The sequence below is a fragment of the Cetorhinus maximus genome, chromosome 3, assembly GCF_964194155.1.
Source record: "Cetorhinus maximus chromosome 3, sCetMax3.hap1.1, whole genome shotgun sequence".
In the NCBI taxonomy this organism is placed as follows: Eukaryota; Metazoa; Chordata; class Chondrichthyes; order Lamniformes; family Cetorhinidae; genus Cetorhinus; species Cetorhinus maximus.
The window spans coordinates 31,712,365-31,733,971 of NC_135881.1; the positions used below are offsets into that span (position 1 = coordinate 31,712,365).

A 21,607-nucleotide genomic window follows, 5' to 3' on the forward strand; every position below is an offset into this window, starting at 1 on the left:
TGTTTACTTCCCATCAAAATTTCGAGAAGAACATTAAAAATAACGACGTGAGACTGGCCACAGCTGCTGCTGGTGCAGTGAAATGTTATAGTGGCAGGTGGATATAAAGTCTAAAACTCCATCTGTGCTCTAATTGAAATGGTTTCAAAGGAAGCACAGCGTGGGCTAAAACATTTCCAAAAATGCTCCTTATCGCTTCAATATTTACTTCCCGATTGGTCTGGTTTCCGTTGACGATTTATAATTACTTCATCCTCCCCTGTGGTAGGGCGTTAGTCACTGGTATAAGCTGACTTGCCAGAGTCTGGCAATGCTGCAGTTTGGTGTCCAAGACCAACTGGAGACTGGGTGAGAAACAGGTGAGCTGGGAAAGACTAGCAGTTGAATCCTCCATGATCCCTGGCTTGGCTACTTACTGATCAGCATGCAGTCCTAGGCTAGTCCTAGATCTCTGGACCTCCTTCTTCATCTACCTCCCGAGTCACTTTGTGCCATTGATGTGGCACCTTTGTGCCCGGGAGCAGCTGAAAATGAGGGTAGGACAGAGCAATGAGCAAACCTCCAACTGGGGTATTGTACTCAAGTGTGAAAAATATTCCACACCACAGCGGGTACTACATTTCTTTTCCTGTGAACCTGTCATTCTCAGGCTGTCTGGCAGGAGCTCTGCAATTTTACATATAGCGAGTGATTTTTACTCTACTCCTCTGCCAGAAGCTGAACGGGTGGGTAGTTAAAATCCCCCAGTTTACTTACCCTCTGGAAAGTCGCCAGCAACTCAGCTGAATTATAAGCTACTCAATTGTACATGTAAATGTATTTATAATAATGTTTGTGAAGACTATGAACAGCTAAACCGAATCCCAGAATGATTTCACTTTTCTCTTTTTATGAAAATGATATCACAAAACTGATTACAAGTCTGCACTGCCCTGGTCTAGGTGACAATTTAACAGAATTGAATTGCTACTGTTCATTGTATGTGGAGATGCAGGTTGGGGCCAAACTCATTGGAGGATGAAAGGTGATCTCTGATTGAAACATATAAGATCCTGAGGGGGCTTGAGAGGAACCTAGAACTAGGGAGCACAGTTTCAGAATGAGAGGTGTCCCATTTAAGACCGAGATGAGGAGGAATTTCTTCTCTCAGAGGGTCGTTCGTCTTTGGAATTCGCTTCCCTCTGCGAGCAGTCATTGATTATATTCAAAGCTGAGTGGTACAGAATTTTGATTGACCAAGGAGATAAGGGTTATGAGGGGCAGACAGGAAAGTGGAGTTAAGGCCACAATCAGATCAGCCATGGTCTGACTGAATGGTGGAGTAGGCTTAAGGGGCCGAATGGCCTTCTCCTGCTCCTTTTTCTAATGTTCTTATATACTTCAGTAACAAGATCAACATGGCTCTTCCCTGAGCTCTAGAACCTTTTTTATTGCCCTTTAATATGAACATACATATGCACATACGAACATATGAATTAGGAGCAAGAGTAGGTCTTTCGGCCCCTCGGGCCTGCCACACCATTTTATAAGATCATGGCTGATCTGACTGTGGCCTCAACTCCACATTTGCCTACCCCTGATAAACTTTGACTTCCTTGTTAGTTAAGAATCTATCTACTTCTGCTTTAAAAATATTCAATGATCCTATTCCCACTGCTCTCTGGGGAACAGAGTTCTAAAGATTCACTACACTACGCGAGAGAAGAAAAAATCCTCTCATCTCTGTATTATTTTTGAACTGTGTCCCCTAGTTCTCATCTCTCCCACAAGGGGAAACATCCTTCCAGCATCCATATGTGCCATTTAACGTCCATAAAGTTATGTGTCAACTGGAAGTCAGGGGTAGCACTTTCCCCTCTGACAAAGGTTGTCAGTTTGAGTACCACTTAAGACTGGAGCATAAAATCTAGGCTGATGCTTCAGTATTGTTCTAAGGAAGTGCTGCACTGTTGAAGTTGCTGTGTTTCAGATGGAATATTAAACCGATGCCCTATCAGGTAGATGTAAATAATCCCATGGTGAAGGAGAGCAGTGGAGTTCTCTCTGATGTCCAAGTCAATATTTATCCCTCAACCAACACTTAAAACAACAGCTTAACTGTCATCACATTGCTGCTCCTGGGAATGTGCTGTATGCAAATTGTCTGCTGCTTGTCCTGCATTACAACAGTGACTAAGCTTAGTACTTCATTAGCTGTAAAGCACGTTGGGATGTCCTGAGGTTGTGGAAAGTGCTACATATGCTAGTCTTTCGTGCTTTTCTTTACAAACACTGAATTACCATTAATAAATGATTCAGTTTGACGCAATTGTGTGTGTGTGTGTGCGCGCACACGCTGCGCAGGTTATCAGTACCGCATTACTGGAGATTGGTGGTTTGATGGGTAGGAGATGTCATAGGAAGATGCAGTCACTGATCTTGACCTCTTGTATTAGGTCTTGAACTTCTTGCGACACTGTAGCCAGGTCCATGGAACTGACCTCCCTGGCCACCTGCCCCCATTTCCTTCGGAAGGTAGTGTTCGAGGTGCTGCCGCAGCATTGCATAGCTGAATGTATACTTGATATAGCATTACACTCTGTACTTTTCTATGAAATTTTAATGATTTTCTATCAGAATTTTTATTGATTTTTCCATTGAAGTTCTATTGATTTTATATCATAAACAACCTGTCCTTTTTAAGTCATAAATGCAATATTCTTAACAAGAATTGTAGGGCTAAAAATTGGTTTGCTCCTGTTTTTGAGCGCAAGGGCTGCGATTCATAATCAGCCTATGTCCAATCCCTCTGAGGCAAGCAGCAGGCAAACTTGGTGTTGCCTCCTTATTTGATGGATTGTAGCGTTCAGCTGTGCACGACGCACCCTGGTGGCTGGCTGAATGAACATAAGGACATTAGAAATAAGAGCAGGAGTAGGACTTTCAACCCCTCAAGCCTGCCCTGCCATTCAATAAGATCATGGCTGATCAGCCCAGGCCTCAACTCCTCTTACTTGCCAGCTCCTCATAGCCCTCAAATTCCCGATATTTCAAAAATCTATCTACCTCCCTGCCTGAAAGGGTGGTAGAGGCAGATACCCTCATAACATCTAAGAAGTATTTGGATGTGCACTTGCGATGCCATGGCATACAAGGCTATGGGCCTAGAGCTGGAAAATGGGATTGGAATAGTTAGGTACTTGTTTGACTGGCGCAGACTCGATGGGCCGAAGGGCCTTTTTCTGTGCTGTAGACCTCTGTGACTCTATGACTCCTCTTTAAACACTTTCAGTGATCTAGCCTCCGCAACTCTCTGGGGTAGAGAATTCCAGACATTCACTATCCTCTGAGGGAAGAAATTCCTCCGCATCTCAGTTGTAAATGAGTGTCCCCTTATTCTGTAACTATGTCCCCTAGTTCAAGAATCCCCCACTAGTGGAAACATCTTCTCAATATCTACCCTGTCAAGCCCCCTCAGAATCTTGTACGTTTCAATAAGATCACACCTCATTCTTCTAAACTCTAATGAATAAAGACCAAACCTGTTTAGCCGTTCTTGATAAGTCAACCCCTTCATCCCAGGAATCAGCTCAATGCTCAACAGTGTGCATGGCCATCACATATTTCATCTAGCAGTGTTAAAGGCAGTCTACCCCTCTTAAAGGGGAGCTGTGCTCATTACACAGGCTACCTGCAGTTTTAAGTGGCTGTAAGGTAAAAGACCACAAAGATCAACAGCCAAGAGAGAGGGTTCCTACGTTCTTGGATGTGGCACTGGAGGGCTCCAGTAGGTTGACAGGAGGAGAGAGGCCATGTTTCCCTGACAGGCCCTCAAAGGGAATGGGAGTAGGTGGCCAGCAAAGTCAATTCCCAGAGTCCAACGCCAAGGACCTGGCTGCAGTGCTGCAGAAAGATCAATGACCTCAAGAGAGTGGTGAAGATCAGTGAATACATTTTCAAATGTCGTCTCCTACCCACCACACTTCTAGTCTGTCACGCTGCTCAATGTGCTACACTTTCATCACTCATCCATCAGCACACCCTAGTATTCAGGAATCAGGTCAAACTTTCTCCACCACACTTTCACACACCCACCAATGATGCCAGCCTCACACCTACCTCTTGCAACCTCCACATACCTCTAGCTATTCAGCTATGGCAGGCACAGCGCAACAGGGTCAGTAACACTCTTCCTTGCAGGACATGGCAGCTTGTGACTGCAGGGAGCAAAGCAGAACCGGAGCGGGACAGGCACTCCATAAACACCTAAGGTCGCTGGAGGAGACTGTGCTCAACATTGTGAGGCCAACTGTGACATAGGCTGTTGTATCTGGCATTGCTGAGACTGTTCAGGATGATGCTATTTTCATACCTTATGGCCTGTTTCAAATCCTACCTCACCCTCATCTTGCTATCTGGCATGAAGAGCGAGTTGCAGATGGTGGACCACAGACCTCTTTCTATCTCCCCCATCTCCCTTCCTTCACCTCCAACCCACCCTTTCTACATTTCTGCTTTCAGATTCCCCGAAACTGACATCTGGCCAGCCACTGAAGCCTCATGAGGCAGGGCAAGAACTACATCTGAGTGACCTGACCTGAGGAAGCCAGCCATCACTTGATTTGACACTCGCAGCCGCCAGCTCAAATACTGGCAAATTACATACCTTAGAGGGTAGTCTAGAGTTGGGATTGGCACATGGTGAATCACCGGCACGAGTGGGCTGCCGCCAGGCCAGGGGGATAGGAAACTCAATTTGTCAGCTCGCTGGAGGGCAAGGTCGCAGACGGGTTCCCCTACAGGGGCTTCAGATTAAGACTTTGATGGAGCGGCCTACACAAGAACACTAGTTGAGCATGCACACTGAGTTGCTTGGTGCATTTGCAGGCCTGTCAGATGGCGTGTTGCCCCAATGTCAAGCGACATGAGGGTGCCCTGCTCCAACATGGCACAGGACTTCATGCAATGCTTGGAGCCCATCCTTCCCAGCATGGCAGTGGTGGTCAGCACCATGACAGCAATTGCGGGCCCACCTATCATGTAACATCTCAAAGCTGCTGCGGAAGCTTAGACTGAGGTCATGCGATCCGAGCTATGGAGCCACATTTTCATCCCTCTTTCACTGACCAGTGTGCCTTATGGTGCCCCTGTGTCACTGAGCACCGATTATCCGGCACCTTGTTTTATCATTCACCGAATCGACCTCGCATGGTGCTGCCAACAAGTAGCCAAGGTTGAATGCAGTCCTCAAATGATTTGGGGTTACAGGGCTGAAGGGCAATTGGATCAGAATGCACAGGTGTACTTGATTCCCCAGTTTAAACTCATATATCCAGGTCTTACTTTGACAGAACAAGCCAATTTCCCATGGAGTTGCACACAGTAAATCAGCGAAGAGGGTCACAGTCTTAACTCCAGCTGTGTTGCAGTTTCTTTGTTTCTCATTTTCTGCTCCTGTCTCTTCTCTGATGCTTTTCTCTCTTTCACTCTTATTTTTGCTTCTTTTCCTGTTAGCTCCTGCGTCTCTATTTTTTTTCAACTCTGCTTTCAGGTTGGAACTGATGTTGTGCAGTAAATGTCACCGACTCTCAAATTCTTGTCCTTCTCTCCAGCCCATCGTGCCCCTTACCCCCTCACCTTTGAACGACCAATTCCTGTACCACCCATTGCTATAGTCACTCTATTCAGCCTCAACTCTCGAACCATTCCTACTTGTTTGTCCCAAAGGCGCTTGATGAAAGTAGAGAAGGCCTCTTCCAATGTCTCAGTGAATTGCTCTGAAGCATTGTTGCGTGGGTAAACTCCCACACAGTACTAAAATTAATTAAATTAAACAGTAATTAAATTAGAAGTTAAGGAAGTTAACCCCTAAATATCTTCCTCCAATCAGTGTGTGTTGAATTCAAACCTAGATCCTAGGAGCATTGACACAGTGCCCACTGACTGTACCACTGGGTCTCACTATTTACGGGTAGGAGCCTTTCAGCTGATGTGGTGATGCAGATTTAATTGAAGGCTGAACAGTTTTATTGTTGCGTTGAAAGCTTGATGCCCCATTATCATTCCAGATACAGTGGCACAGCAATGTTAAAAATCTGCAATCCTTTCATTTCCCTCCAAAAAATAGGAGAAGCTTGTTTGAGGGAAACGGCATGATGTGCAGGGGAATCTTCCAAAATGTCGGATCAATAATTTATGAACAAAAAATATTGTCCTCGCAATTAATTCTACTGGGTAAAAACAAAGTCAAAGTTTAAGGGAATTTTAGACTTTTCACCGAAACCTGTGACTTTAGCATGGAGCATAAATTAAACAGTGAAATAATTTATGTTCCACCAACAAAAGACTGAAAAATGTAGTTATATAGCTTAAACAATAAACATTATCATTGAAATTATAACGAAACTTAATTAATGGAGAATTAGTAAAGTGTTTAACTAAGGAAGACATGATAAGAAATTGAAAAGGATTTAAATTGTGTTGAAAAGCTTCAGGCTCCTAGTTTTGAGGCTTCCTGATATTAACTAGACTTTGTGTGGAGAATATTGATTCCATCACATTGAGTTTACTGGATATGTATCACTTATAAGCTGCCAGATATATTTTTCACTAAACCTGACTACACAGAAGAAATTCTTAGCAGAAGGAAACCTCATCCGTGACATTTATTAAAATACTGGTAGATCCCCTCTGGGATGTATATTTGCAGCTGATAATGTGTAAATCCAATAACCCATATTTTATTGAGGTGGATGTAATTTTGAATGGGAAATTTCAAACGAGTAGTCTATAAGGCTTGAGAGTTCTGTGTTTGACTCAATTGTATCAACAGGCTTTGAGTGTGTCACTGCATATAGCGTTTCTTTTTATTTGTTCACGGGATGTGGGCATTGCTGGCAAGGCCAGCATTTGTTGCCCATCCCTAATTGCACTTGAGAAGGTGGTGGTGAGCCGCCTTCTTGAACTGCCACAGACCATGTGGCGTAGGTACACCCTCGTATCCTCGTAACTGAAGTTTCTCATCCCTGGAACCATTCTTGTAAACCTCTTCTGCACTCTCTCCTATGTATTCACATCCTTCCTATAATGTGGTGCCCAGAATTGTACGCAATATTCCAGCTGAGGTCTAAGAAGTGTTTTATATAAATTCAGCATAACCTCCCTGCTCTTGTACTCTATGCCCCTATTAATAAAGCCCAGGTACTATATATTTTACTAACTGCTCTCTCCATCTGTCCTGCCACTTTCAATGATCTATGAACACGTACACCCAGGTCTTTCTGCTCCTGAACCCCCTTCAAAATTTCACCCCTTATTTTATATTGTCTGTCCACGTTCTTCCTACCAAAATGCACCACTCACACTTCTCCACATTGAACTTCATCTGCCACCTATCTGCCTACTCCACCAACTTGTCCATGTCCTTTTGAAGTCTTACACTGTCCTCCTCACAGTTCACAACACTCCCAAACTTCGTATCATCCGCAAACTTTGAAATTGTCCCCTGAACCCCAAGATCTAGATCATTAATATATATCAGGAAAAGCAAAGGTCCCAATACCGACCCCTGGGGAACACCACTACAAACCTTCCTCCAGCCCGAAAAATATCCATTGACCATTACTCTCTGCTTTCTATTTTTCAGCCAAGTTTGTATCCACGTTGCTACTGTCCCTTTTATTCCATGAGTAACAACTTTTCTCACAAGTCTGTTGTGTGGCGCTGTATAAAATGCCTTTTGAAAGTCCATGTACACCACATCAACAGCATTACCCTCATCGACCTTTTCTGTTACCTCTTCAAAAAACTTCAGCAAGTTAGTTAAACATGACTTTCCCTTTACAAATCCATGCTGGCTCTTCCTTATCAACCCATATTTTTCCATGTGACTATTAACTCTATCCCGAATAATTGTTTCTAGAATCCTGCCCACCACTGAAGTTAAACTGACTGGTCGCTAATTGCTGGGTTTATCCTTATACCCTTTTTTGAACAAGGGCATAACATTTGGAATTCGACAACCCTCTGCAACCACCCCTGAGTCTAGGGAAGACTGAAAGATTAAGTCCAGTGCCCCTGTAATTTCTACTCTCACTTCCTTCAATATCCTTGGATGCATCTCATCCGGTCCCGGTGCCTTGTCAACTTTAAGTACCAATAGTCTATTCAACATTTTCTCCTTATCAGTTTTGAATCCTTCCAATGACAGAGTTTCCTAATCTGTCATCATGGCCTGGGTAGCATCTACCTCCTTGGTAAAGACAGATGTAAAGTATCCATTTAATAGCTCAGCCCCTTCGTCTATGTGTAAATTCCCTTTTAGATCCCTAATCGGCCCTACTCCTCCTTTTACCACCCTTTTATTATTTATATGCCTATGGAAGACTTTGGGATTCCCTTTTATGTTGGCTGCCAGTCTTTTCTCATAATCCCTCTTCACTTCTCTAAAATGCTTTTTCACCTACCCTCTGAACCTTCTGTATTCTTCTTGGTTCTCAATTGTATTTTCTACCTGACACCTGTCATAAGCGCACTTTTTCTTTCTTATCTTAATTTCTATATCCTTTTTTATCCAGGGAGCTCGGGATTTGTTTGCCCTACTCTTCCCTTTTGATGGAATATACCTTGACTGTGCCTGAATCAGTTCCTTTTTGAAGACTGCCGATTGTTCAGCTACAGTCTTTCCTGCCAATCTTTCATTTCAGTCTATCTGGCCCAGCTCCGTTCTTGCCCATTGAAGTCGGCTCTCGTCCAGTTAATTACTCTTACTCTGGGTTGCCTATTGTTCTTTTCTGTCATCATCCTAAAACGTACAATACAATGATCACTGTCTCCTAAACGTCCCCCCACTTAATCTACTTAACCCACCCCATTTCCAAGAACCAGGTTCAATAGCGCGTCTTTTCTTGTTAGATTGGGCACATACTGCTGTAGAAAATTTTCCTGAACACAATCTGGGAACTTTTGCCCCTCTCCACCCTTTATACTACCACTGTCCCAGTCTACATTTGGGGTAAGTAAAATCACTCATTATAACTACTTTATAATGCTTGCATCTCTCGAATTTCCCTGCAGATTTGTTCTTCTACGTCCTTCTCACTAGTTGGCGGTCTATAGACTACACTGAACAATGTAATCGCACCCTTTTTGTTCCTTAGCTCTAGCCAAATTGATTCTGTCCTTGAACCCTCTGGGACATCTTCTTTCTCCAGCACTGCAATTCTCTCCTTAACCAATACCACCATCCCTCCTACTTTCCTTCCTTTCCTATCTTTTCTGAACACCTTGTACCCGGGAATATTTAACACCCAGTTCTGCCCTTCCTCGAACCAGGTCTCTGTTATCACCACAACATCATATTCCCACATTGCAATCTGTGCCTCTAACTCCCCAATCTTATTTACCATGCTCCGTGCATTCACATACATGCACACTAACCCTGATTTAGATTTTGTTACTTTCTCCCTCACCTCGACTTCATCTATTAACTTACTATTCTCTATACTAGTGCTATCTGTCCCTTCCTGTATTTATAGCTCTTCTGCTCTTCTCTAAGCCCCACTCATCTTCTCTCGCACTCTCCTCTAAGTGCTGTTGACTTTTTGTTTTTTGCAAAAAATATACTTTATTCATAAAATATCTTCAACCACATTCCAAACCATTTCAAAAACACCATTACAAGGGGTACAATCCGGTTCAACTTTTACAAAATGTATCACCAGGTGCATCAGTACAAACAATATTACAGTCATTTACAGCCTTTCATTTTGAGCTGTACAGCCCGAGGGGGTTTAAACAGTTCCCAGCCCCTCGGTGCGCTGTGGCAGAAAGGTCTTAGACAGCGACCCTTCCCCATTGCGCCTTTGCGGCAGCTGCCCCAAGCTTTAGTGCGTCCCTCAGCACGTAGTTCTGGACTTTGGATTGTGCCAGTCCGCAACACTCGGTCGAGGACTACTCTTTGTGCTGGAAGACCAACAAGTTTCGGGCAGACCAAAGCGCGTCTTTCACCGAGTTGATGATCCTCCAGCTGCAGTTGATGTTTGTCTCGGTGTGTGTCCCTGGGAACAGCCCGTAGAGCACAGAGTCCTGTGTCACAGAACTGCTCGGGATGAACCTCGACAGCAACCACTGCATCTCTCTCCAGACCTTCTTTGCAAAGGCACAATCCACAAGGAGGTGAACAACGGTCTCTTCCCCACCACAGCCACCTCGAGGGCAACGTGCAGAGGGGGTGAGACTCCTGGCGTGTAGGAAGGATCTGACGGGGAGGGCCTTTCTCACCACCAGCCAAGCCACGTCTTGGTGCTTGTTAGAAAGTTCTGGCGATGAGGCATTCTGCCAAATGACTTTGACAGTCTGCTCGGGGAACCATCCCACAGGATCCACCCTCTCCTTTTCCCTCAGGGCCTCTAAGACGTTACGTGCTGACCACTGCCTGATGGACTTGTGGTCAAAGGTGTTTTTCTGCATAAATTTTTCCACCAGGGACAGGTGGTACGGCACGGTCCAACTACTTGGAGCGTTCCGCGGCAGCGTGGCCAGACCCATCCTTCGCAACACCGGGGACAGGTAGAACCTCAGCACATAGTGACACTTGGTGTTTGCGTACTGAGGGTCTACGCACCGCTTGATGCAGCCACACACAAAGGTGGCCATCAGTATGAGGGCGATGTTGGGCACGTTTTTTCCCCCTTTATCTAGAGGCTTGTACATCGCATCCCTGCAGACACGATCCATTTTTGACCTCCAGATAAAGCGGAAGATGTCTCGAGTGATCGCCACCACGCAGGAGTGTGGAATGGGCCAGTCCTGCGCTACGTACAGCAACAGCGAGAGTGCCTCACACCTGATGACCAGGTTCTTACCCGCAATGGAGAGGGAGCGTCGCTCCCACATGCCCAGTTTCCTTTTCACCATAGATACTCGCTCCTTCCAGTTTCTAACGCATGCCCTGGTCCCTCCGAACCATATCCCCAGCACCTTCAGGCCGTCAGCCCTGACAGTGAAGGGGACAAAGGATCGGTCAGCCCAGTTCTCAAAGAACATGGCCTCGCTCTTCCCACGATTTACCTTGGCTCCCGAAGCCTGTTCGAACTGGTCGCAGATGTGGATCAGTCTGCGCACCGACAGCGGATCCGAGCAGAAGACGGCGACATCATCCATGTACAGGGAGGCTTTGACCTCAGTGCCTCCACTGCCTGGGATCGTCACTCCTCTTATGCCCGGATCCTTCCTGATGGACTCGGCAAAGGGTTCTATGCAACACACGAAAAGAACAGGCGAGAGAGGACAGCCCTGCCTGACTCCAGATTTAATAGGAAAGCTATCTAATTCCCACCCATTGATTGAGACTGCGCTACTGATGTTAGTGTAGAGCAGTTGGATCCAATTTCGAATTCCCTCCCCAAACCCCATTTTGGAGAGCACATCCACCATGTAGGTGTGCGATATTCTGTCAAAGGCCTTCTCCTGATCCAAGCTGATGAGGCAGGTATCCACACCCCTGTCCTGTACATAGGCAATCGTATCCCTGAGCAGCGCCAGGCTGTCAGAGATCTTCCTGCCTGGCACAGCGCAGGTCTTGACTGCCCATCCCAGGGCCCTCCTCTTTCACTCCTCTAGGTGCTGCTAATTGTCTGTCCCAGGGTCCTCCACTCACACTCTCCTCTAGGTGCTGCTGACTGCCTGTCCCAGGGTCCTCCTCTCACACTCTCCTCTGGGTACTGCTGACTGCCTGGTTTAGGGTCCTCCTCTCACACTCTCCTGATGGTTAGATTCTCTCTTGTTGGAGATGGTCATTGCCTGGCACTTGTGTGGCACGAATGTTAATTGCCACTTATCAGCCCCAGTCTGAATGTTGTTCAGGTCTTGCTCCATATGGGCGTGAACTGTTTCAGTATCTGAGGAGTTGCAAATGGAACTGAACAATGTTCAATCATTGATGAACATCCCCACTTCTGACTTTACGATGGAGGGAAGTTCATTGAGGAAGCAATGGAAGACGGTTAGGCCTGCTGTAGGGCGTTGTTTATGGTTTAGCTGATCTAAAGAAGTGTTTGTACTCATAAGTATGTTAACTGTAAGTCTTTATTGACTCTTAGAATTATTCATAAATATACAGCAAAGGATACAAGCTAGGAGCTCCATGCTTGTTGGTACACAAGGCTCTGTCCAACACTAGACTGACCCTGGGTGTGGGTCATGTGCTATCTTACATCACTGTGTGGGTGGTACTATACTCAGTCCTACATTAACCCCTTATGTGCCAGACCCTTATGCTACAGGACCTAGGGCACTACCCTGAGGAACTCCACTGCAGTGATGTTCTGGGACTGAGATAATTGGCCTCCAACAACCACAACCATTTTCCTTTGTGCTAGCTATGACTCCAGCCAGTGAGTGTTTTCCACCTGATTTCCACTTACTTTAATTTTGCTAGGGTTCCTTGATGCCACACTCATACAAATGCTGCCTTGATGTCAAGGGCAGTCACTCTCCCCGCACCTTTTGGGTTCAGCTCTTTTGTCCATGATTGGACCAAAGCTGTAATAAGGTCAGCAGCTGAATGGCCCTGGCAGAACCCAAATTGTGCATCAGTGAACAGCTTATTGCTATCTAAGTGCCGCTTGATAACACTGTCGACCACACCTTCCATCGCTTTCCTGATGATCGGGTGTAGACTGATGGGACAGTAATTAGCTGGATTGGATTTGTCCTGCTTTTTGTGGACAGAACATACCTGGGAAATTTTCCACATTGTTGGGTAGATGTGTCTCCATTGAAGTACTCATCTAGCTTGACTACAACAGTGACTACATTTCAATAGTGCTTCAATGGTTGTAAAATACTCGTTCTTTAATTCATTAATGGGAAGTGGGCGTTGCTGGCTAGGCCAGCATTTATTGCCTATCCCTAAGTGCCCTTGAGAAGGTGGTGGTGAGCTGCCTTCTTGAACCGCAACAGTCTATGTGGTGTAGGTATATCCACAGTGCTGTTGGGAGGGAGTTCCAGGCCTTTGACCCACTGACAGTGAAGGAACGGTGATATATTTCCAAATTAGGATGGTGAGTGGCTCGGAGAAGAACTTCCAGGTGGTTGTGTTCTGATCTGGCCGCTGCCCTTGTCCTTCTAGATGGTTTGGAAGGTGCTGTCTAAGGAGCTTTGGTGAGTTCCTGCACTGCACCTTGTAGATGATACACGCTACTGCCAATGTTTGTCAGTGGTGAAGGGAGTGAATGTTTGTGGAAGGGGTGCCAATCAAGTGGGCTGCTTTGTCCTGAATGATGTCAAGCTTCTTGTGTGTTCTTGGAGCTGCACTCATCCAGCCAAGTGGAGAGTATTCCATCGCACTCCTGACTTGTGCCTTGTAGGTGGTGGACAGGCTTTGGGGAGTCAGGAGGTGAGTTACTCGCCACAGGATTCCTATCCTCTGACCTGCTCTTGTAGCCACAATATTTATGTGGCTAGTCCAGTTCAGTTTCTGGTCAATGGTAACCCACAGGATGTAATGTCATGAAAGGGGCTTTATTAATACAAGTCTTTCTTTCTTTATAGAGGGTAGGTGTTCAGGAAAATCACAACGCACAGCTTATTCCATAACATAAAAGACCAAGGTTCATCAATTCACCTTCTACTATCGCGAGTCACATAATACAATGATAATGAAGATGTTGACTATCATAGCAATCTACAACAGACTGAGATATGATGCAAGGAAGCCCCCAATAGTGGAGAGCATTGGGAACCATTGGTCCAAAGTCATCTTGTTCCGTCTCACTTTCCAAATGCCACATCTTAATCTGCTCATATACCGCATCCCAAAATGACTTTTCTAAAAAGGGATCTACCTTATTTGCAGCTGAATGAATCACTCCAGAAATACATTGAATTGGGACAGATTTTCAACATGCTGTCTTGAGTGAATATAAGATCATGGGGGTGAATAGAAGAGCACCTGGTGAATTTCTGCATGGTTCTCCCATTTATTTGCTATAATGTCAGTGTAATCTCTGGGGAAACATGGAAAAACAGCATAGATACGGTTTTCAGCGGTTTCCCCGGCTTTTCTCTCAAGTCTACCCCGGACAAATGGAAGAACACCCTTTTCCCATAACTCCTACAGGAATGAAGGTAACCGACTGCAACAGATGAACACATCATCTGTTAATAAGACAGTGCTGCGGCTGTTAATTAATGATGGCATTTATGTTAAATAGATTAACACCACCTTTAAATTAGTGGGAAGAGGAGTGCGATTTAAATACATTGTCCTGCTGTAATTCCATTGGGATACTGACAGAATTCCCAGAGATGCAGTGCCAATGCCTGCTTCTAGCCATTGATGCTGTTTCCTTGGGGGCTTCTTTGGTCTCCCAGTAAAGTTACAGTGAGATTCCAGTAAATCCCATGTCAACTTTCAGGATTTAAAGATGGGATCTTCCCAGGAGCGGGGAGATCCTGGAGTTGGGAAATTTCTAGGATGGCCTGCACTCTCAGACTGAAGGCAGGATTTCCCCTGTAATATTGCCAGGATGAGGCAATCAAACTTGTCAAGGCTCCTTCGACAGCACTTTCCAAACCCGTCACCTCTACCACCTAGAAGGACAAGGGCATGGGAACACCATCATCTGCAAGTCCCCTTCCAAGTTACACACCATCCTGATTTGGAAATATATCACCGTTCCTTCACTGTCACTGGGTCAAAAACCTGGAACTCCCTTCCTAACAGCACTGTGGGTGTACCTACACCACATGGGCTGCAGCAGTTCAAGAAGGCAGCTCACCACCACCTTCCCAAGGGCAATTAGGAATGGGCAATAAATGTTGGCCTAGGTAGCAATGTCCATATCCCTTGAACGAATACATTTAAAAAAAACTGGCAGACGGAATGAGGTGGTTAATTAAGGAAGAAAGGCGGGCCTTCCTCACTGCCGGTCCAATCAGAGAACCATCGGCTGTGCAGTCTCAACAGTGCCACTGAGAGAGGCAGCAAGTGAAACATGGGGCCACATCCATTTTGAGGTGTCCTGGCAGTGGCGGCAGAGTTCTTTATTTTTGTCAGGACCAAGCAGGCAGGCTTTGACGATCAGAGGAAAAATGCTTTCAGCAGCGGCTTAGCAGCTGGAGGGCCGCTCCTTGGGCCATTGAGCATCTGGCTCCAATGACTCCTCCAACCACCGCCCCTCCCGTCTCCTGGGGAGCCACAGGGAGGATGCCAGCAGCCTAGGGAAACAGTCCTTAATTGGGCCTTTAATTGTCTAAATTAGCCTCCTGCCTCCGGTCGCCTGACAGCCGAACTGCTGCCATTCCTGCCACTGGGAAACTTTCCCGGTGGTGGGATTGCATTAGAGACCGATCCCAATGTGGCTTCCGGGCAATTTACCATCCCATACCCCCCACCCCCTCCTCCTAGCCCACCACCCCGTGGCCAGTAAAATTCCATCCTATGTCTTTGTCCAATTATACAGCAAACAGAAATTCCTAAGCTTATATCATGTTGCCAATGGCTAGTGGAAAATACAGAGATGTATTAAAACACATTGTACATTGCGGTATTGAGCTGTGAATCTGCTCTCTCACTTAGTGCAACTAATTTGAGTTATCCTCTGCCAAATTTAATTCACTCCAAACTGTTTCTGTTAAATGCAACACAACCGAAGTAATTGAAGATGTCAATATGACAATGAACATCCACCACTACAACAAGGTTCTCTCCCTCCATTAGGGTTGTTTCTGGTTTTGTGTCCTTGTTAAGCTGCAGTACACTCAATTAACTTGTGAATGTCAATTGTGCTTCGAGCTTGGGGATGGGGGTGCAATGGGAGGCAAGCTTGCTGTGGAATGCGATGAATATACTTACAGGGAGAGTAGGGGTTTTGAAATCTGTGCTTGTCTATCCATGTTTGAGATGAAAATCAGCACTGGTCCCAGCTCCAACCCCTCCAACTGATACTCTGGCTCCTACCAATGCTGCGTGCCGTACATTGTGGGAAGGATCGAGTTCCTGATCTTGCATAATGTAGCACAGCAAAGTACAAACCTCTGGTGCAGCATTATCTGGGACTGGGATGAGGGGAGAACACTGTCAACATGAACTGGGAGGTACGGGGAGAAGAGTGCCCTTATGAAGTGAGAGATGGTGGGTTGAGTATAGCCTTGAATTGAGCAGGTGGTAGGAAAAGATTCCCATTGGTGGAAGGATTGAGAACCAGAGGACACAGATTTAAGATGATTGGCAAAAGAAGCAACAGTGACATGAGGAAAATCCTTTTTACACAGCGAGTGGTCAGGATGTGGAATGCGCCTCCTGAGAGCGTAGTGGAGGCAGGTTCAATCAAGGCTTCCAAGAGGGAATTGGATAGGCACTGGATGAGAAAAAATCTGCAGGGCTAGGGTGATAAAGTGGGGAAAAGCAACTAGCTGAGTTACTGCAGAGAACTGGCATGGACACAACTGAATGGCTTCCTTCTGTGCTGTAACCATTCAATGTTTCTATGAATTGGAGGAGAAATAACAACAAAAACTTGCATTCATATAGCGACTTCAACATAGCAAAAAAAAATACCCAAGGCACTTTGCAGGAGCATGAGCAAATAAAATTTAGCACTGACATAAAGACCTATTAGAACTGATGACCGAAAGCTTGGACAAAGAGTTAGGTTTTAAAAAGTGTCTCAAAGGAGGAGAGAGCAACAGACAGATATGCCAGTGTGGAGGAAGGGGGAAGAAATGCTGGTGTGACTGGGGTTGGGGGTGGGGAGTGCCAGGATGATCTCCAGGTTGTGGAGAAGGTAGAAAAATACTTCAAAATCAGTGCACTTGGATCACATCAGGGCTTCAGTGGATGTTGAGTTTCTAATGTAGACTTTACTAGCATTGTTCTCCCATTTACAGTGAGCTAACAAATGAGTATTGACTGCTGCTGTAAACCGTAGTGCAAGAACATGCATCACTGGATCGCTAAATATTTACCTTGCTATAAAGCTTGGCCCACTGGGTATAAAGTGCACGTTTGCAGAGTCTGGACGGACTTCCCAGGTCACCCTTTCCAGTTGTGGCATTAATGACCTCCAGGTCATGGTCACCCACTGTCCAGTTTACACTGAAACTAGGAGACTTTCCCTGCTGACGAAATCCAGTGCTACTGATGCCTGCAGAGATATCAAAGTGAGTGAAATCAGAACAGGAGCAAAGGCCAGCATGGTGAACAGAGATAGAAAATGGGCACAAATCATTTCTCCTGGTAAGGAAAATGTTGAGAACTTTTGTACACTTAACCACACACAGGTGGATAATTGTGAGATACGTGCCTCCCACTGGACTCATATTTTCCCTTTTCATTATGGGCCTCGTGTGAAGCCTTAGCTATCAGAGGGGAATCTGAGCAACCTTGGAATCACAGTGCTGCTGGAGTGTGGAACCCAAGCCAGTTTCCCATGAAACTCACTCATGTTGCAACGTGTTTGGAAACATTTTAATGGAGTGAGTGTATCTTGAGAGAATCCAGTTTGCCTTTAAGGACTCACGAGAGGAAAATATCACTTTCAAAGGGTTCGAGGTAGGAGAGAAGAGCTCTTGGTACCTCTTAAGTATTCCTTTCACTTGTGTGGCTTGAACATACAGGTTTCCCCAGTCAATTTGTGATCATGACATCTCACTTGTGACTGCTGCTTGATTTAATTTGTAATTAAAGTCAATGTGACTAAGTGTTTAAATATGGAAAGAGAAAAGCAGACTAGGGTTGACACCTGTGTGGTTTTGAATCAGGAAATCCAGAAGCCACTTTCCTGGCCCGTTCCTGACCTCAAAAATGCCACCCTAGTCCTCCAATTGGAGCTGCCATTCCAAATGTTGCTCTCTTTCAGACTGCATGCGCCTGATCGGCTGCCTTTATCTCTGAAGGCTTCTAACCTGTTACCTAGCTGCCTCTCCATAATTTCCTGATCTGCAGCTTCCCCCACTTGTGGATCCCCATCACGATGGCTCTGCCTCTTTTGAATGCAAACTCTGTTAAAGTGATATGAATATGAAAAGTTAAACTGGCAGAAAGGATTAAACCTTCAAAGTTCTCATCCTCTAAAAAGAGCTCTGACACACCTTTTCAGCTCTTCTGCTGTTACTGGAGAAAAATAAGGTTTAAAGTAAAATTTGGTTTCTTAACAAAAAATGCACTCAAATCGTATTTAGGGGGTTGAACCCTATGGGTGTCAAAGGATGGGGAAGTGGGTGGGGGGTGGAGAACTGAACTCAGTATTTACCATTAGGTGTGTGCTGCCCCAATCCCCACCCTTCTTTGGGTTAAGTTTCTGATCCCACTTATGTTTTGTCCTAAGCTTCGATTCCCTCCCTTTATTCAGGACTAAGGGAGGGAAGCACTAGGGGAGAAGTTTAACTTGGTGGGACAGGGGAAGGGGCAAACAGTAGACACAAAGTCCATGAGCTCCTTATGCATGTTGATGGAAAGATGGTGATGGGAAGATGGGTTTAAGGAGATGTTGATTATGAATAAAGGTGGTGGGCATCTTTGCTCTCTAGGTTGATTCTGTAGCAGTGGACAGTTTGGGAAGAGGAGAATGAAGCCCATACAATGCTTGATGTAGGGTCCAACTAGATCTGATGGTGGATGGCTATATTCCATTTACCTTATTACTAATTCCTGATTTTTCTGTGTTCATGTCCTTCTCTTTTTCTCTTTCTGTTTCCTCTACCACATTTGCCTCCCTCAGGACATCAGTGTTTTCTATAATTTCTGAGGTTAAAAAGCAGAAAAATGATGTTCTGTGTCTGGTCTCTCTTGACATTTTTCAATATATAAATGGTCCAATGAAGGGTGCAGGAGGGCATGCCAGGAGCAGCCCCAGGCATACCTATAAATGAGGTGTCAAACTGGTGAAGCTACAACTCAGGACTACTTGCATGCCAAACAGTGTAAGCAGCAAGTGATAGACAGGGCTAATAGATCCCACAGCCAACGGATCAGATCTAAGCTCTGCAGTCCTGCCACATCCAGTCGCGAATGGTGGTGGACAATTAAACAACTCACTGGAGGACGAGGCTCCACAAATATCCCCATCCTCAATGATGGAGGAGCCCAGCACATCAGTGAAAAAGATAAGGCTGAAGCATTTGCTACAATCTTCAGCCAGAAGTGCCAAGTGGATGATCCATCTCGGCCTCCTCCGGATCTCCCCAGCATCACAGATGCCAGTCTTCAGCCAATTTGATTTACTCCATGAGATATCAAGAAATGGCTGAAGGCACTGGATACTGCAAAGTTTATGGGCCCTGACAATATTCCGGCAATAGCACTAAAGATTTGTGCTTCAGATCTTGCCGCGCCCCTAGCCAAGTTGTTCCTACAGTTACAACACTGGCGTCTACCCAGCAATGTGGAAAATTGCCCAGGTATGTCCTGTACACAAAAAGCAGGACAAATCCAACCTGACCAATTACTGCCCATCAGTCTACTCTCCATCATCAGTAAAGTAATGGAAGGTGTCATCAACAGTGCTATCAAGCAGCACTTGTTTAGCAATAACCTGCTCACTGATGCTCAGTTTGGGTTTCGCCAGGGTCACTCAGCTCCTGACTTCATTACAGCCTTGGTTCAAACATGGACAAAAGAGCTGAACTCCCAAGGTGAGGTGAGAGCGACTGCCCTTGACATCAAGGCTGCATTTGACCAAGTGTGGCATCAAGGGGCCCTAGCAAAATTGGAATCAGTGGGAATCAGGGAAAAGCTTTCCACTGGTTGGAATCATACCTAGCACAAAGGACGACAGTTGTGGTTTTTGGGGAATCCCCACCATCAACATCCTAGGGGTTACCATTGACCAGAAATTGGCTGGGCTAGCCATATAAATACTGTGGCTACAAGAGCAGGGCTAGGATCCTGCGGCGAGTAACTCACCTCCTGACTCCCAAAAGCCTGTCCACCATCTACAAGGCATAAGTCAGGAGTGTGATGGAATACTCCTCACTTGCCTGGATGAGTGCAGCTCCAACAACACTCAAGAAGCTTGACACCATCCAGGACAAAGTAGCCTGCTTGATTGGCACCCCATCCACAAACATTCATTCCCTCCACCACCGACACACAGTGGCAGCAGTGTATACCATCTACAAGATGCACTGCAGCAACTCAGCAAACCTCCTCAGACAGCTCCTTCCAAACCCATGGCCAATACCATCTAGAAGGACAAGAGCAGCAACCACATGGGAACACCGCCACCTGGAAGTTCCGCTCCAAGCTACTCATCACCCTGACTTGGAAATATATTGCGGTTCCTTCACTGTCGCTGGGTCAAAATCCTGGAACTCCCTCCCTAACAGCACATGGACTGCAGCGGTTCTAGAAGGCAGCTCACCATCACCTTCACAAGGGTAATTAAGAGACAGGCAATAAATGTTGGCCTAGCCAGTGACGTCCACATCCCATGAATGAATTAAAAAAAACACTGAATGCATTTGGACAAATGAATTGTCCAAGGCAATAGTGGAGATGGACATCGTTGCAAACTGAAAAGGGAGTTTGTAGCTTTTTGATGGAAGAGTGGATTGGAAGGTAAAGGGATATATTATGGCCTTTCTTGAACCCTGTGATCAGCCAGATAAACGGAAATGGTGTTTTCTGATGCTTTCTTGTAATTCAATCAACTACAAAAGGCACGATTCTCAATCTGTTGTTGCTCTCCTCTACTTCTCTCCCCAGAGTGGGCCTCTGGGAAAGGCTTGTGCAATCGAATTCCTTCAAGCTGGATCTGCTGCTGGCTGTTGCACACATCAGCCCTTGCAAAAGGTAGACACTGCAGGAAACTCATGGCTCCTTGATGCCATGCTCGGTCAAATTCTGCCTTGATGTCAAGGCCAGCCTTGATTGCCTAGGTGGTTAGGAGAGGAATTTCCCAGATTTTAAAAATCCATTTTCCCACCTCTCCCAGGAGATGATATGGCTTAAGGTGCAGTGGAGAGTGCACGCGTTGTCACACATAAGGAATCACAGTTGTTTGGGACATATGCTGGGTGGACCTGGGGATCCTTGCCTGTCTATCATGATTCGTATGTTCATATTTATAGTCCACCCAGTGCTGCACTGCACCAGGCACGGGACAGGAGAGGAGCTGTCAAATCTTTCCTGCTGTCAGAACAAAGTCAATCAGCAAGCTTATATTGTTAACCGCAGCTGATGGGGGGGGATCCAGGTGCTCGTTTTAAATGTAAAATACCCATTAACTTGTAGAAACTGAAAACTCCAGGGAAGTGGCTTCTCGCCACCAGTGAATGGCTTCGGTGAGGACTGACTTTGAGGAGTTACTGAGGCCGACAGTGAGACTAAGCTGAATTAACATGACTGTAAGTTTTAATAAAAGCCTGGGGTAATGAGTGATGTTAATTCAGCTCCTTCAGACTGTCAAATTGTCAGAATCATTTATTCCTTCCAGCCTGGCCCCTGATGGTATCAAAGTGCACTCTTTAAAATCAGAGACAGAAAACAAATCAAAAGGAAGTCAGTTAAAAAGAGCTAAGATTTAACCATTAAAGAAAAAATCACTCTTTCAACTCTATTTTCTTTAAATTAAACAAGAATCCAGCCCTATGCGGTGAATTTTAATCCTCAAGCCTGGATGGG

General features: G+C 45.5%; 1 protein-coding gene across 1 annotated transcript in view; it reads right to left on the minus strand.

Moving 5' to 3' along the window:
• Positions 1 to 21,607, minus strand: part of adarb2 (adenosine deaminase RNA specific B2 (inactive)) — a 386,995-nt gene that overhangs the window by 17,576 nt on the left and 347,812 nt on the right. Inside the window, exon 9 of the mRNA XM_078535348.1 lies at positions 16,951 to 17,129. Within this exon, the coding sequence (XP_078391474.1) occupies positions 16,951 to 17,129 (179 nt within the window). The remainder of the gene's footprint in view (positions 1 to 16,950; positions 17,130 to 21,607) is intronic.